General features: G+C 57.6%; 1 protein-coding gene across 5 annotated transcripts in view; it reads right to left on the bottom strand.

The window, feature by feature from the left end:
* Positions 1-889: 889 nt before the first annotated feature.
* RPS6KA2 (ribosomal protein S6 kinase A2) overlaps positions 890-17817 on the bottom strand; it is a 303443-nt gene continuing 286515 nt past the window's right edge. For all 5 annotated transcript variants that reach the window (XM_032338508.1, XM_032338510.1, XM_032338513.1 and 2 more), the window contains 7 exons: positions 14928-15017; positions 12964-13122; positions 11452-11613; positions 8996-9072; positions 7254-7371; positions 3569-3706; positions 890-2057 (listed from right to left, as the gene is read on the bottom strand). In XM_032338508.1, coding sequence (XP_032194399.1) covers positions 1932-2057; positions 3569-3706; positions 7254-7371; positions 8996-9072; positions 11452-11613; positions 12964-13122; positions 14928-15017 — 870 coding nt within the window. In that variant the 3' untranslated portion in view covers positions 890-1931. The remainder of the gene's footprint in view (positions 2058-3568; positions 3707-7253; positions 7372-8995; positions 9073-11451; positions 11614-12963; positions 13123-14927; positions 15018-17817) is intronic.

Here is a 17817-nt window from a genome sequence, read left to right as displayed (position 1 = left end):
AGCGCGCCCTCGGGCCCCTCTCCTGTCCCTGGTGCTCCCGGACTCCTCCGTCCGCAGGCCTGCGCCCTCCGCACTCGGGACTCTCTGTGAGCAAACCAGCGGCTCAGCGGCACACCGCGGCGCAGGAGCCCTGGAGCCGTGGCCCCGCAGCAGACGGAAGGTGTGATGACCTCGGTGGCTTCCCGGGAGGGCAAACCCATGACCGAAGGGCCATCCAGTTTTTCCCAAGCTTCTAATCACAGATCAAATAATTCAGACCTAAAACAAAACTGTTGGGAACCAAGCCTTTGTGGCCTTGGGGAAAAGCAATTTCCAGGGAGAAATACGGGAGCTGCCTCAGGAGGCTTTGTGGGACGGAAGCCAGGCGCGACCCTGCCCCCACCTTTCCTTCTGGTGGTTCTCGGGCGGCGAGAGAGGCTCACAGAATAAGGAACGCTTCTGAAACGAGGTTACAGTTTAAGGCCCAAGCACACTTGGAACAAGCTAAGCAGTTATGCCCAGGATGCCACATGTTGCTACTGTTTTTGTCTTTTCGAGGTGCGTAGCTGCTTGAGATGGGAACAAAGAACGACGGAACAGGTCTTCCGAGTGAGACCGGCGGAGGACCACCGGAGCCCCGCGCCCGGCCAAGGGCGGCGGGGAGTCCTGGGCCGGCCCGGAGGCTCCCCCCGTGGGGCTGGGGGAGGACACCGAGGGCCACACGCTCTCTCCTCTCCTGTCTGGCAAGGGCGCCCCACCTGTCCCGGTTTCATTTAAGAAGCGCACAGCCCCTTCCGCGCGCGCCCCTCCCTGTGGGAAACATCAAATGTCCCGACAACATCAGGTGAAAAACAGAAACACAAACGCAACACAAAAGCACAGCTTCTACAAAGTGCATGGTGCCCCGGGTCACCCATCTTCTGGTTCCTCTCCAGGCCCCAGGGTGGCAGCAGGGCCCCCCGTCCCCTTCCGGCTGCCGTGGGGCCGGGACTGCGCCTGGAAGGGACCAACAGAGCTCAGGGTTGCCCGGGCTCGCGGACCTCCTGCGGCCCAGAGAGGGGAAGGCAAACACAGCAAAAACACTGCTTTGGGATGAAAGCACATGGGGCAGACAGAAGACCGCAACCCGCCGACCAGCCGTCGGGCCCAACGCGCGCTCTCAGAACCTCTGGGCGGCCTTGACCACCGCTAGAGCCGGGGTGGGGGCGTGGACCCCCAGCCCTGCAGCCCCGGCCGTGGGGGGACAAGAACACTGGGCAGGGGGCACAGGCTGACGCTGGCTCCTCCCCAGGGACGCGCCATTCTTGTCAAAAGAGGCCCCCAAAGCAAAGATGCCACCTGCTGGTTCCGGGCCCTTCCCCCATGTGGGTCTGCGACCTGGAGAGAACACCCAGCACCGCAGTCTGGAAGATGGGCGATGGGACGAGGGCTCTTTGGATCAACTGGAGGGGACCTGGTGTCTACTCCCGGGTGCCATGTGCTGACCCCGTCCTCCTGGCAACACCACACCGCAGAGGCCAGCCCCCCCCGGGGTCGGGTGGGGACCGTGGGGGGAGCCGGTCAGCGCGTCCGCCCACCCGAATCACGGGGACGTGTGTGTCGGAAACCTGACCCCCTTCCTGGCTTTATCATTGGAAAAAATATCTCTCTATATAAATATAAGCCGTGATCATAAAAGACCCACAGAGCCCGAAGGAACCCTACAGGCGCTGCTCGTGGTGGTGTGCAGTGAAGTGAGTCCGTCGGGCCGGCTCGGGGCAGGGAGGCAGCAGGGTGGGCACAGCGAGGCGCTGAGAGGTCACGGTCTGGATCCATCCAGGCTGAACAAGAGAACGTGGAATGAGCAGAGGCTCCCGGGCCTTCGAGACGGGCACGGTCACCCTGGCAGTGCCCGGGGACGGGAGCCCCAGCCGGCGCCGCCAGCCCAGGACGCTCTGCTGGGCCTGCTCGCACTATAGCCTTGTGGACGTGAGTCTCTTCATGCCCCTGCGCTGGGCCAGGCCGGACGACAGCACTGGCTCCAGCCGCGGGGCCTGGGGAGTTCTGTTCAGAGCGAAGTAGGTGGCAGCCATGGCACCCTGGGGAAGGAAGGGAGAAGGCGGTGACTGTGGCGCCCACCCACGCCCGAGGGGGGCGGCCTCCGGATGCCTCTGGACCTCGGTCTCCCCACCACGGCGCCCGGAGCTGGCAGGGTCCCGCGTGCTCCGGGCCTCCTGAATAAAAGCGGTTTTGCTCTCTGACCATCCCACACCTGCCTGAAACTGTGTGTGTGGCCGGGGGGTCTCAGGGAGCCTCCGGATGAGATCCCAGGATCCCGGCCCTATGTTACCTTACCACACTAGCCGGATTTCAGAAGACGGGCTTTACCCTCCAAGGACTGAGACCCGGGAGTGATGTGGCCTCGGTCCTCCCCACGAAGCTCCGAGCAGCCTCCGCCAAGCACACGAGGCAGAAAACGCTTGTGCCGGCAGTGTAGACCCTCCAGGCCTCGGGACGTCTGTGAGTCCGTCTACACGGCACCACAGGTGCAGGTGCACCACGACCGAGGTGGGCAGGGACTACTGCCTGGCTACGGTCGGGTCTGAGGACGCCTGGCTTTGGTGACGCTGACCACAGTTGTACCGCATGGTCAGACCTTGTGAGGCTGGGACCGTCGGGTGGCGAGGGCGCACCCAGATCCGTTCATTTCCTGCTACTCTGTTGCTGAAAACCTCGGGATCCCTAGGACTGAGACTGTCTCCCTGATGGCAGGTGTGTCCTGATCTCTGTTCCCTCGACAGCCCTGTGTCTCCGTCAGGGGCTTCACATGTCAGAATGCTCTAGAGCAAGCTGTCTAGCCAGATTCCACGAGGCCTGTGCCCTGGGAAGTGCCTCAGGAAAATGAAGTGAGACATATGCGGTGTGCGACGGGGGTGGCAGACCCTTGCCCTTGGGCCCAGTGCAGGGCCCCTGCTCCCATGGACCGGCTTCTCCTGAGGCCCAGCTGCCCCTGGCCACCTGCCGGCTGTATGCGTCATGGACATGGAGCACATGTCTGTGCACCATCAGGGGATTTGAGGAGGAGCGGCAGAGATGTCTGGCTCTGGACGCCTCCAGCCCTCATGGTCTGGGCCCCTGCGCAGAAGTCTGTAGACCTCTGCTCTAGAACCCAGGGCTCTGGAGCCTGGAATTGGTGCCGATGTGCGACTCCCCCCACCTCGCTCTCTCTCCCCCTCCCTCCTGCCCCATCTGTCTGTCAGTCTGTCTCTCCTACTTCCTGTCTCCCTCTCTCCTTCTGTGTCTCTGTCCCAAACATGTACATGTGCCTGCCACACACACGCACACACGCACGCACACGCACACAGGCACACAGTGAAGCTGCTCAAGATTGTTACCAGAAGCTGTAACTCACTCGGAGTTTCGTGTGTGATTGCTTGTATGTGTACAAATGTGTAGAACTAAATGAATTAGGGAGACCTGTTTGTGCCTCTTACTGGTTCCCCATCTGGTTCTCATCTCACAGTTACTTTTGGTTAATTGTGGGGGATCAGGGCGACTTTCCTGAACCCCCCACCCCCGGCATCCCGCTCTCATGGCTCCCGGTCCGCACCTTCACCAGGTGGACGTCCTGTCTGCTGAGCTGGCTCTGGGACAGGTACTCTCTGTTCACGATCCACGGGTGTTTCAGGACTTGAACCGCCGTCAGGCGCTGATGAGGGTCTACGTGGAGCATCTTGGACACGACATCCTGTAAGGGATGACAGCAGAAGCTGATCCAAAGAGCCTCCTGCGCCGAATTCCTTCATCCTTCCCACGGCAAAGCCTCACCATTGTTCTAACTGATTCTCTGCCCTGATAGGGGAGGGGGAGTCCAAAGTTTACTTTCAGCTTTGAAAGTACATGAATGATTTTTGAATTTTAATGATCATCACCTTGATGGCTCGCCTCAGGTTTTTATCACACTAAAGGTTTGATATGCAAAGAGAAATCAAATGTAGAAATGTTGGACGGTGCATGTAATTTACCAAACTACTCTTTTAGTAAAAATGATACCTTTCCAAAGGGAGAAGCCAGGGAACGACTAGCCACAGATATAAGCAGCGATGACAGTGCATGTGGTGACATTTTTACCAGCACAGGCCACGGACATTTGCTACAAATCAGTACCAGCCACAGAACGGTCCGTCTGGAGCCACTACGTGGGTCCAACGGGCTCATGTCCCATAGGGATGATTTTCTTATGTGACCTAAGATAATCACAATAAAGATTCCTAGGACTGTGACTTGAAGACAAAGCTTCCCTTCACGTTCACTCGTGGCACTGTACGCACACGTGTATGCACACGCACGCGCACACACAGTTACAAGTATGTGCATCTCCATGGCGTTCGCGACGCTCTGCACATATGTTGTGCGCCCTTTCTTAAGAGTCATCGGGATTGGGGTGCCTGGGTGGCTCAGTGGGTTAAGCCACTGCCTTCGGCTCAGGTCATGATCTCAGGGTCCTGGAATCGAGTCCTGCATCGGGCTCTCTGCTCAGCGGGGAGCCTGCTCCCCCTCTCCCCCACCTGCCTCTCTGCCTACTTTTGATCTCTGTCAAATAAATAAATAAAATCTTTAAAAAAAAAAAAAGAGTTATCGGGATTGTCCTTAGGGGAAAGAGGGCCAATGTCACTGTCCCCGTTTTGCAGATGAAGACACTGACATTTACAGTGATCAAACAACTGCCCAAGGAAGACCCATGATGAGAATCCGTGCTTTCTTACTAGCCTGCTCACCCTCCTCTAGCATTTCCGTGACATTTCACAGGGAAGTAAGAGTTAGCATGGACATCAGATGGTGATTCAACAGAATTTTTGGTCATAAACCACAACAGAGAAATACTACGGACTAATCCAATATTCTTTTTTAAACAGAGAAATCGAATGCCTTTTAATATTTGGTAACACTGATCTTAGTAATTTCTTGGAACAAATAACTCTTGGAAGCAGTATTGTTCCGATTTTCCACATACACAACTGAAAGCAGAGAGACCTATTTTGTTTGCTTAAGATCTCATAGTAAAGCAACGTTTCTATGCAGGACATGCAAGATGTGCAATAACAACACACAAATCCATAGACTTCATCAGATTTTGGAGAACTGGAGGTTTTGTCGTATGTTTGGGGAACACAGAGAGGGGAGAAGGCATGGGGCAGATGGGGCAGAAGATCCAGTGGCGAAGGGGCACGAAGAAGTTATCAAGGTCACAGAAGGCAATGAATCCCTCTGCCTGCAGCAGCAATCCTGATACTTGACTTGACTGCTTTCCCGACACCTTTTCTCTGCTCCCCACTCCTACTTCCAAGGTTTCTCATAAAATTTCTCCTAAAGAAATCACCAGCACCTGAGTCCTGGTCTACTTTGGGAGCCAGAACTAGACGATTCCTATACTCCTTTGAGACAGAATGGACAGATGGGAGCACTGGGACCATTAGGGTCTGACACACAAGAAATGCTCCCTAACTGCCAGCTGCCTTCTGCTCTCCTATCACCTCTTCCATGACCTTCATCATCACCTCTGCCACCTGCTTCACTGTCCCCTCTGTCATCGGTTCTACCGTCTTCTCTACTGTCTCTCCCACATCTCCTCCACCATCTCCTCCATCGTCTTTTCCACCATCTTCTCTGCCACTCCCTCCACCATCATCTCTACCGTCTTCTCCACCATTCCCTCCACCACCTCTTTCACCATGCCCGTCTCCTCCATCATTCTCCCCACTGTCTCTTCCATATCTCCTCCACCAACACCTCCACCGTGACCTCTGTTATCACCTCCACCATCATCTCTGCCACCTCCTCCACCATCTTCTCTGCCAACCCATTATCTCCTCCATCACTTTCATCATAAGCTCCACCTCCACCATCTCCTGCACCGTCTCTTCTACCGTCACCTCCAGCTTCATTTCTACCATCTTCATCACCCCTCCGCCATCTGCTCCATCGTCCTCTCCATCGTCACTTCCACCATGACCTCTGTCATCATTTTCACCATCAGCTCTGTCACCTCCTCCACCATCTTGTCCACCATCTCCTCCACCATTTTCTCCATCATCACCTCCACCACCTCCTGCACCATCTCCTCTACTGTCTCCCTCATCGTCTCTACCACCTACTCCATCATCTCTCTCATCACTTCTGCCAACTCCTCCATCATCTTCTCCATTATCACTTTCACCACCATCTCTACCATCTCCCCCATTATTTCTTCTACCATCACCTCTACCGTCATTTCTATCATCTCCACAATCCCCTCTACCAACTGCTCCATCATCTTCTCTGCCACCTCCTCCACCATCCCCTCCACCATTTCTGTATGAGGTCACACAGGGATGACTATGGCAGCAATAGAATCAGAACCCTAGATGGTCTACATCTTTCCCAGTCATTTTACAGTAACTCAGGAAACAGACTGTTGATACTCGTGGTTGTGTGATCATGTACTATTTAACTAGAGAGGAACTGATGATCTCAACTGAAAAAGACTAAGTCTGATATCTCTTTAAACAAGGTTGGTCACATATAGTGAAGCTGCAGGGAAGCCCCAGTGCAGAGTTTTAGAGTAAGAGAAATACACCTCTGTCCCAGAGTTCATCCTGATCAGTCCATCATCATTCAGGACATTCAGTTTGCAACATCTCTAAGAGCACAACAGTTCTTTTATGTGTCAACTTGGCTAAGCCATGATGCCCAGCGTTTGGCCGATCACCAGTCTAGATGTTGCTGTAAAAGTCTTGTTTAGATGAGATTAACACTGAAATCCATCAACCTGGAGTAAAGCAGATGACCCTCCTTGATGTTGGTGGGCCTTATCCAATCAGTTGAAAGCCTTAAGATAAAAAAGACCAGGGTTTCCCAAGGAAAGGGAAGTCTGCCAGCAGATGGGCTTTGGACTCAAGCTGCAATGGCAACTCTTCCCTGAGTTTGCAGCCAGCTGACCTACTCTGTAGATGTTAGACTCATCAGCCTCCACAGCCTTGTGAATTGATTCTTAAAAACAAGTCTTTCTCTGTTTTTACCCACGTCCTATTGGTTCTGTTTCTCTGGAGAACCCTAGTACACCAAGACAGTAGAAATGTGGAAAGGGCTTCAACAAAGTTTTGCAAATATATATATATTTTTTTAGTTGAGAAGCTAAAAATAATCTACAAAATACTGAGTTGTTTAAATGAAAGATATCCTCTAGCTTCCTCCCAGATACAAAGGTTGACACAGAACCTCCGCCCCTGAGAAGGAAGAGCGCGGGAAACACCCACCTTTGCGGCATCAGAGATTGAGTCCCAGTTCCCCCCGGAAAGGGCATACTTCCCGCTGCCGATCCGTGCCAGGATCTCCTCGGGCGTGTCATCTGGTCCGTTTGCAAATGGGGTAAATCTGCGCAAGGAGAGAATGCATCGCTCTCAGCTCCCATTTTATGACCTACAGTAAAGTTCATAGCCTGATATTGTCTCTTTTTGTTGTTGTTGCTTGTTTTTTTAAAAGTAGGCTCCACACCTAACGTGGAGCCCAACATGGGGCTTGAACCCACAAATCTGAGAGCAAGAATGAGCGAGATCAAGAGTCAGATGCTTTACCGACTGAGCCACCCAGGCAGCCCTGCCTCTCTGTTGTTAAAAAGAATAGCTCTTTCTTTGCCATCAAGCTCCAAGTTCAGGAGTCATGGCAAAGTGTCACTTATTTCTTTTGCCATGTCCATCTTCCTAACTTGGACTATGGTGTAGGTCAATAAGGCTAGTGTAGAAAGCCCTGTGGACCCAAGCACGAGCGTCCCTGGACCGGTCCTGGCTCCCCTGGCTACCGCATTACGGTGGCCGGCCCGGGCACTCGGTTCCCGCGGTGAGACTGCGGTCTGACGGAGGAGAGGCCGGGATCTGGAGTCTGAAAGGACCAGGGTTGATCTGTTAACTCTGGTTCTCTGATAAATTAATTTTTGAACACTCAACTACACAACGGGTAGAATCATACGCTTGCAGGGACCTACACAGACACATAGAAGATGCTGTCCCCACCCACCCCACGGTGAGTTACTCCGCCAGCTCCCAGCATGAACCAGGGTGTGTCCATACACGCCTGGAAAAAAGGAATTCTATGGGGTCCTCATGGCACCTCCTTTAGCGGCCGAGTCTGTGATCTGGGGTTTATGTGCAGACAATGTGGATATCAGACGACTCGCAGGGCGATGCAGCGGTGTGACATGAGGAAGGGCCGGATGCCTTCCCTGCTACTGTGGTCCTCGAGGCAGAGCCCCAGGCTCACACATCTGCCTCCCTTCACTGTGGACACTCATGAAGATGCCGCAGTAAGGCCACAGAAATAGCTAATAAACTTAAGAACATGGGTCTCCCTGGGGTTCTTAGGACCCTAGACCTTTCGGGCTGGAAGCCTGGAACACCACACGGCGGCCTCTTCTCATTCAAAAGTGAGGGAAGCGACGCCCATAAAGGTCAAGGAGTCAGGCCAGGAGCAGAGCTGCTGGGGGACGACCGCGGGTCGGAAGCGGATGTGCACACAGCACACCCAGCCCTCCTGGACGGCCGGCTGTCTCGTCTGGCGGCCTCGTAAGTCAGTCGCCTGTCCTCATCTGGTGGCCTTCCTGGAGGTGCTGTTTGGCAGGAAGCTTTCATGGGGGCTTCCTAACTCAAGGGGATGTTTTTAAGAGAAGACGCTGCACCCTCTTAAGGGCAGCACGAGCCGGGGAGAACGCGGACGCGTGGTCAGAGGCGGGTTTGTGTTGATGGGCTCAGCTCTGTGCTCAGCTCGCAACTTCTAGACATACATTTTAAAGAAAACCTATGACCAACTTTCTGAAACCTGTTCTTTAGCTGTTCTGAAAGGGCTAAGAAGCGTTTACCCAAGCCCTGCGAGTGTACGTCCCCACCCGTGCACGGGGGCAGGGGGGACCTGGGCTGAATTCAGGGACGGCCCCGGGACGCCTGCCTCACGACATCTCGGGCGCCCTCGCCATCACGAGCGGACGCCTACGGAAGGTGTGCATTACCCCGCCAGCATGGTGTACAACAGGGTCCCCAAACTCCAGATGTCACAGGCTGCGTCGTAGCCTTGCCGCTTCAGGACCTGGACGGGGGAGAGCAGACGGCAGATGAGCACTTGAAGAAAGTTCAAGGTCACAGTGTGATCTTCGGAGGAGACCATGAGCTGGGCAGGTGGGAAACGGGGGGATATCGTTTATTAGCACCAAGTCAATACTGACGCCCTGCCACAGGGATCCCCAAAGACCAGCGCACACACACGAACCATGGTTCTTGCCAGACACGTGACGGATAGCTTGAAAACACTCACTTTTTAAGGCAGAACTTTAAAAAAATGCTGGCAAAGTACACACAACATAAAATGTACCATCTTAATCGGTCTTCGGGACACAGGTCAACTGTCCCACCGTCTCCGTGGACCTCCTTCCTCTCGCAAAACTGAAACTGCCCCCGTTCCGCTCCCCACGCCCCTCGCCCGGCCCCGCCTCCCACCCTCCTCTTTCTGTCTCGGTGGATTCGGCTGCTTTCGGGACCTCATACGGGTGGAACCACAGTAATTTGGCTTTTCTGCTTGCATCAAACAACACGACGTGCTCAAGCTTCATCCCTGGTGCAGTGTGGGACACGATCGCCTTCCTCGTTAAGGCCAGTATCCTTCGTACGAACACACCGCATTTCGTGCACCCAGTCAGCCGCTGAGGTGCACTGGGGCCGCTTCTGCCTTCTGGCTATTGGGAATAATGTGCACGTCGTGGGGCGAACCGCTGCTCGCGTCTCCGCGGGCAGTGTCGTCGGGTGTTGGCATGGCCGCATCACATGCTAATCCTGTGTTCAATTTTCTGAGGAATAGTTAACACAGAAGATTTTCATGAGTCCCAGGACTACAGACTTCCACGGAGGGCGATCCTCTGACGTGTTTGTAGTTGATGACAGCAAAGCGGGCGGCGCGGACACGCGGGGGTGATGCACGTCCCTGGGTTAGCACGGACATGGTCAGGAGAGCTGAGCTCAGTCTTCTTAGACACGAGGGCAAGGGTCCCGTCTTCCCGCCGTTGTATCACTGAGGCCGCTGTGTGGCAGCCAATACCGGCGGATTAACTGTCCGTCATTCAAACCCCCGCGTCACCAGCTCAGTGACCTTCCAAAGTCCTTGGACACACTGAACGTGGTGGTTGTTGTTTTTAATCCACGCGGTGTGGCCATCAATGTCTACCCTGTGTGCCTCATGGGGCGTCCGAAGATAAAAGTAAAAACTCAGTAAGAGGGCTTTGTAAATGGTAAAGTAATATACCAATGTAAGATATTCTATAATTGCTAAAATCGAGGCATATTAATATTGATCAAGTAAGACCGTAACAGAGGCTTATAAGCAGGTTGGGTTGAAGGGGGTCACAGGTAGCATCTGGTAACCTAAAAGTGGCCTCACAAGCCCACCCGTGTGGGCCCCGTGCCCACCCGTATCCTGGCTCGGCACCTGCTGCCTTCCCCATGACCAGCGCGGGAGCGACCTCTCAACTCCAGACCACTCCCAGGTCCCTGGGGGACTCCTTTTTTTCTCTTTTCTTCTCTTCTTTTCTTTTTTGAAGTAGACTCCAGGTCCAGCATGGAGCCCAGCGTGGGGCTCAAACTCACGACCCTCAGCTCGAGACCCGAGCTGAGATCAAGAGCCGGCCGCCTTTCTCCTGGGACTTGCTGTGGGCTTCAGCGCTCTGGCCCGGTGTCGGCAGCAGGCAGAAGGGTCCGCACGCATGCGACATCCTCTCTCCTTCCCGACGCCCAACCCCAGCCCCGAGCCTGCCTCGCTCCAGCGGCCACTCAGGTTTTGTTGTTTACTTAAAGCAAGGGCCTGGGTTTGCCTCCATAAACACAGAAGCACCGTCAGAGCCTGGGGGAACCTTCCCCAGGGTGCCTAGAAGGGGCAGACGTACGAGACGGGGCTGCCGAGGCTCTCCGAGTCTCCGGGAGTGGCTGAGAGCCCTCACCTGCGCAACACCACAGGTTTCATCTTAGATCCCGCAGCGCGGCTTGCTTCGCTCTGGGAACCGTCTGGACCGGAACCCTGGCATGACGGAACCCACAAACATGCAGCCTCCCCCGCCTGTGTAGCGGCAGATCGACTTCTGATCACAGGGTCACAGGGGACCCGTGAGCTCCCCTCCGGGGGGCATGGGACACCGCCTGTGCTATCTCGGGAACTCCGGCAGTGGCGTGGAGCTGACCCAAATGGTCTACTGCTCGGTAACAGGTTTACAGAAAAGAGTCACCATTAAAAACTCTTACAAATAGGGGAAGGATAAAGTAAACTGTGTCTGAGCGAGGTCAGTGGCTGGTTTTTTTCTGACTCATTTCTCCTCTCTAACACGACCGCTAAGTCAGTCTAAGTAAGTGACTCCGACGTGCCAAACCGCCGGCACCCTCCTCTGCCGAAGGAGCCGGCTCATGCCGGCCGGCGCGGGGCTCTTACCTCGGGGGCCACGAAGTTGGCCGTGTAGCAGGGCGTCATCAACAGCCCGTTCTCGGCCCGGAGCTGCTTGGCAAACCCGAAGTCGCAGATTCGGATGGACTCGGGGTTCCCAGACTCGTCCATGTACAGAATGTTACTCGGCTTCAGGTCTCGATGGACCACCTGGAAAGGCGGTGGGCAGGGTTGGAGCAGGAAGGGGAAGGGGGAGCATTCAGAAGAGAAGGGGCTTTTCGGGACTGTGACTCTGAGCAGGTCCTGCGGCTGCAAGCCGGGGGGCTCGGGTGCTATGCTCTTTGGGGTAAGTACGCAAGCAGCCGGCCTGATGAGAGAGTCACATACGGGGAAACGTGACGCTGTGTTCAGGTGACAGGCACGAGATGATTTCTACAGACAGATGTTCACTGGGGGCCCAGCACGCTTCCACGCGGTGAGGGGCTCCCCGGATTGCGAGATGGACACGCAGCCCCTGTCGGGGGCAGGGGACCCAGGGGCAGCGACCCAGCGATTGACCGGAATCCTACAGCAGCACCTGTGGGGGTGAGGACGGAGGTGCAGGGCGTCCCGAGCACAAGGGATGGGGTTGGCAAAAGCCGTCCTGACGTCTCAAAGCCAAGCAGCTACGTGGGCACACAGACGTTTCTTCTGATGGGGATGGAGGCTGATGGTGAGCACACGCGTGTGCCCTCACACAGCCGGGAACCTGCACGTCTCCACGGTCCTGTTAAAACCCAGGGACAGGAGATGGAGGGAAGCTGAAGGGACACTCACGGGCAGAGGCCCTGTGGGCAGGGGAGCGGGAGACTGGGGCCAGGCCCATTACCTCCCTCAGGAAACAGAAGCCCATCTGGAAAACCATCATCCCCAGGGTTTCCTGTAGAGTTTGACTGTCCTGGGGAAACGCTTCGCACTCCCAGACTGCCGGGTGACCACAGAAGGGCCTGTGGTGTGGTCCCGGAGGAACAGCCTCCTGCTGGCAGGTGGCCGCGTTTCAAACGCTCGTGAGCACAGTGGACAGTGGAGGGTGGCCAGCGACAGCACTGCCCGAGTTGCGGGATGCGCTGGGAGCAAGGGGATCCGAAGTGGAGCCCCAGGCGAGAGCCCCAGCCCCGCCGCTCACTGTGCGCGGCCAGCCCCGGGAGACGCTTCACCTCGGTCCGCTCTGGTCTCCGGAGTGGGTGAGATCAGAGCTTGGGGCTGCATGAACGGAGAGCAGGGGCGGCGCCCGGAGCCCGGCGAGGTCCCCGGCAAAGCCAGTTCTCTCTGTCTCTGTCATCGGTAGGATTCCTTGGCGCTGGCTAAAGAGTTCCGTTGTCAGTGGATCAACGGGGCCCTTGATCAGCCCGGATACATTTCCTCTATACCTGGTCCAGGCAAACTTAGTTTCCCTAGCTCGCTGCTGGCCACACTGTGTGTGCAGGGATCTCAGACACGGGAGGGGCAGCGGTGACGCAGGAGGAAGCGGGACAAGCCGGGGAGTCCCCTCCAGGCTGCGGGGGAGGGCGGCCGGCTTACCCCCTGGGAGTGGAGGTAGTCCAACGTCTTGGTGATGGTGCACAGCACGTCGCTGGCCTCGCGCTCGGAGAAGTAGCGCTGCCGCAGGATGCGGTCCAGGAGCTCCCCGCCCCGCATCAGCTCCATCACCAGGTACACCAGCTTCCCGTCGTCATAGACCTGCGAGGCGGAGCAGCGCGTGGTCACCGCGGTCCCCGTGCCCGCGCAGCCGCCTGCCGCCTGCCGTGGGGGACTAGTGCGGCCCTGGATGCGGCACCGGCCAGTGCGGAGGCGGGGGGCTCCGTGCTCCCCACGGTGTGAAAATAAGGCTCTGGTTGAAAATGAGTGAACGGCCGATGCCGTCACACCCGATGCGGCCCTTAGGGAAAACCAGCTTTAATAATCTGCAGCAAAGCAGGGAATGAGCCAGCGAGGCCAAGAGCCGGCAAGGGCCAGATCTGAGCTAACATGGCTTGTCCTGCTCCAGTCCCTCCTCTGCCCTGGGGACCTTCAGAGCTGTCCGCCCAGAGCCCAGCGCCTCAGACTTCAGCGTGCACGCCACGGGGGCTCTCATTAGCAGGCGGAGTCTGGCCCAGCAGGCCTGGCTCCTGTCCATCCGGCGCCAGCCCCGGGGGCCCTCCCTCGGGCTGTATCTGCACTGCTGACCTAGGACTGCCGGGCAGGAAGGGGAGACGGACCGACAGAATCTGCCACACCGTGGAGTGCTCTTATCTCGGGGAAGCGCTGACCAAGGGAGCTTCCCCACACCACCTTCACTCTCACGAACTAAACAGCCCCAAACCTCTCTCCTCTGGCTCTTTCCTCGACATGCTGAGTGGACAGCAGGTGTCAGGAGGACCTCGTGGGAACGGGGCAGAGCATGTAAACACAGGTCGTGTTCAGCTTGTGCATCAGTGTGATGCATCGGGAACAATTCACTAAAACAATTTGCTTGACTCTGAGCTCAGTGCAGCCTGTAAAGTTGATTTTGGTGCATTTATTTCCAATTTATGCCTCAAAAAAATGCTCTACTTTTGAGAATGGACCTATGATGGGGTCTTTGGCTCAGAATCACCCACCCCAACAGAATGAAAGTGCTTTGAAAAGCTTAGAAGTCTTCTGATGAGCTGGTTTCTGCTTCCGGACCTTCACGTAAATAAACCCACAACGGCGGGGACACTGGGCTGCACTGCAGGGGAGCCTGGGACCTGCGGGGAGGAAGCCGGTTCACTTTTCACAGGCTAACACGGGGCCTTGCTCCATACTTTCCTCCGAGGTGAACCGGCACTTGGCAGTGCCCTGGGTCCAGGAACTGACAGGGCCCAAAGGGAAGTCGAGGCAGCCCCGAAATCTTGAGCCCCGAAATCACAACCCTGGCATCATCGTGGACTGCGAGGGTGAAGGTGGTGAGGTGACAACTCTGCCCCCCACCCCCCATCCCCCGACCCGCCCCACCCCCGCCCCCGCCCCACCCCCGGCCTCTGACCCCACCCGGGCTCTGCGCTGGGCTTCCGAGGGAGCGGACCCCCTCCCTTCCCGCTCCTGGGCTGGGGACCACACACGACCCGGCGGAGGCAGAGGAAGCTGGAAGGAACCCCACGGCCACTGCTGGGTCTGGGGGCTCAGATCTGACCCAGCCGCGTCTCAGCCACCCCCGACTCCCCATTTCTGCCGTGTTTGGCAACGGCCCCAAGCAATAACCCATCTGGCTTCGCCTTCGCACCTGCTCCCCGACCTCCCTATATCCCACGCCACCCAGTTTGGGAGTGCGGGGGTGGGGCGGGGTTGCCCTCGGAGGGTCGGGAACTCGAGCAGCTCCCGGGTGATCTCGAGGGGCCCGCGGTGGGTCCTGGCTCCCGCACACACTCCGGCGGGGGCGGCCGTGGCTGACCCGTATAGAGACCCGCCCTGAACCCACGCTGGCCTCAGGGCCGGGCGAGGAAGTGCGCACCGGGCAGCGTCGCCGCTGCGTGGGGACCACTTACGTCTTTGAGGGTGATGATGTTCGGGTGCTGCCCGTACCTCAGGAGGATCTCGATCTCCTCCGAGGGGTCTCTCTTGCTCTTATCGATGATCTGGAACGAGCAGAGCGCCAGATGTGAGGCTCTGGGACGGGTCGGCGCTCGGACCGTCTCTGCCTCTCCCCCCCCCCCCCAGCTGAGGCTCAACCAGGGCAAGTGACAGTCACCTAGACGCTCACAGCCATCCTCTGTCCCAACTAGCGTGAGCCTCAGACATGAATTCCCAGGTATTACAGGGCTGGAGAGAGAAGGGGGCTTGGGGGCTCACTCAGGCCACCAAATAGCGGCAGGTGTTTCAGCCACCATGGCGGGCTCCGTGTGGGTGGCCCGCGCTCTCTGCTCTGTCCAAAACGAGCCTCCAGCTCCCGGCCTCACCGTGCAGTGACACACAGGCCCAAAGTGGGACCAAGTGCGTGGTTCCCCCCAGGAGACGCCCAGGCCGGTGTGCACGCCGAGCCGGCCGCTGTGGCTTAGACACGCAAACGCTCCTTCCCCTCTGTCACCCAGCGTCTGTGTCCCACGTCCGAGGGTGACAGCCAAACCCCCCACCCAAGAGAGCAGATGGCTTCTGAAGGCAGGATGGGCGCCTCAAACAGGGGAGCCGCGGGGGCAGGGACGGGCTGGTCCCTCCGGAGGTGGCTGACTGCGCCCTTGCTGCGGCTGCCGTGGGCCGGAGCCGGTGGGGAGGCCACATCCCCGGCGTGTGTGTCAGAGACGACGCTCAGGACGGAAGAGCCTCGCCTCTCCTGAGGGAAGATTCGCCGAATTCCGAGGCTCCTCGGAGAACGAGCGGCCGCCCGAGCAGGACGGAGATGGGCTGTGCCTTCTCTCGGGTGACACTCCGAGCGGAGCTCTGCGTGACACTGTCTCTTCCGCTGAGCTGAACAGCGAGCTGGGCAGTGCTGACCCACTGCGGGAGGCTGCCCTGGACGCCCTCGTCCTGCCCCTTCGCTGTTCGGAGATCATCCCGGGCCCACACTGCTCTCCCCGGCTCAGCACAGGAGCCCCCAGCCAGGCTCCGCCAGCGCGGCGAGCCCCGTGCCCTGTGCTCGTCAACAAGCGGCAAGTTAAGTGCCCTCGCTTGACACCTTTTCCTCCTCTTGCCCCGGGCAGCGCCACTGACGTGCTGGCTGGAAGGTCAGCCCGGCCTCCGCGAGAGACGTGCCGGCGGCCGGTTCAGCCGTGGGGTTCCGGACTCCGCGGCTCTGACCGCGGGCCGGCCAGCGCGGTTTGAGGATCCCTTCTGCGCCAACGGCCCACGGGTGGTTTGAGCTCTGGGGGCCGTAACCTTCTCTTTGAAATTTGAGAAGGTTAAAAAACATTAGTGGATTTTTAAAGAAAGATTTTATTTATCGGGGAGAGAGAGAAGAGCACAGAGGCAGAGGGAGAAGCAGGCTCCCCGCTGAGCAGGGAGTCCGATGCGGGACTCGATCCCAGGACCCTGCGATCGTGACCTGAGCCGATGGTAGACACCCAACTGACTGAGCCACCCCGGCGCCCCACATTAGTGGATTTTAAAAAAATGAATGGTCGATTCATTTTTTTGGATAAAACTTCAGAATAAAAGCAGCGTATTCTCAGCCTAAATCTGTTTTGTCACCTTCACAATGGAGTTGGAAGCAGGAGGCTTTCCCTCTCCTGCCAGCGGCCAGTTACAGGACCAGATGGGGGGACTGCACAGACAGGGCCCTCCACGGGGCCGGGGACTCGTCTTTCCTCCTGTGGGGTCTCCCTGGGGCAGAGCTGACCTGAAGCCCGAGGACAAGGCCGGGTATGGCAATGCGGCCGCAGCTGCTCAGGGAGGAGCACGGGTGGGTGTGCGGGGGGAGGGGACACCCGTCCTCCGCGAGGCCCGCGGAGGCACAGTTCCCACGGCCGGCCCGCGGGCTCCCCACCAGCCTGCGGATCCGGGCAGGGCCGACGCGGGGTCCAGATAGCAGCACGTCCTGCTCACACCCGGGCTCTTGAGCCTGACCACTGTCAGCAAGTGCTGGCTGCTTTCACCCACCAACTGGTTTCTGGAATTATCACTGTCACTTTTTTAAGATACAGAAGAAGAGTCTTCATGGAGACGCTGAGCCATGAGGCAGGGTTACTGGTCCCCGAGCTCAGGCTGCTGTCTCTGCAGGGGGACGGCAGGGCCCAGAGAGAGGCTCTGAGCGCTCGTCTAGACACGGCAGGGAATGGGTTTCTTCTCTGTGGGGTCATTTTCCCAGGATTGCCCTTGATCGACTTGCTTCTAGTTCTGAAGGCGCCGGTGGATCAAGGTCTTTATTCTAAGAACAGTACTGGGCTACAAGTGCAGGAAGGAATTCCGGGGCGGCATGGTGACAAGTAGGGCCCGCTCTCCCCTCCGTGCTGGGGCTGAGAGCCGGCAGAACCACAAAGGGTCAAGAGGAACGTCCCGGTCATTCTTGTCCTCCAGTGGCCACTGACAGCAGGCAGGACACTGCCCGGGGTTAGCCGCCCCCCCCCCCCCCCAACGGCCCATCAACGAGCCTCCTGCCATGTCGCTCTGCAGCAAGCTGTATGCCTACGGGGCTAAGTCAGCACCCGCGGGACGCAACGGATGGCAGAAGTGGGCTCTCTCTGCTGGTGAAGCTTGTGGGGATGGACGTATCAGGAGCATTTCTCTTTTCTTCCTTTTAATCGGTCGATCAGTGACTTATTAAGGTAAGCTCTGTGCCCAGCGTGGGGCTTGAACTCACCACCCTGAGATCGAGACTGCATGCTCTCCCCGCGGAGCCCGCCAGGCTCCCCTCACGTCCATCTGTACTCCTGGCTGCCGGAGCCGGGGAGGGGTGGGAAGAGGCGTCGGGAAACGAGCCTTCCCGTCCTCAGCTTTTCTTCCGAC

The sequence above is a fragment of the Mustela erminea genome, chromosome 4, assembly GCF_009829155.1.
Source record: "Mustela erminea isolate mMusErm1 chromosome 4, mMusErm1.Pri, whole genome shotgun sequence".
In the NCBI taxonomy this organism is placed as follows: domain Eukaryota; kingdom Metazoa; phylum Chordata; class Mammalia; order Carnivora; family Mustelidae; genus Mustela; species Mustela erminea.
This window is presented reverse-complemented; position numbering and strand designations above follow the sequence as displayed.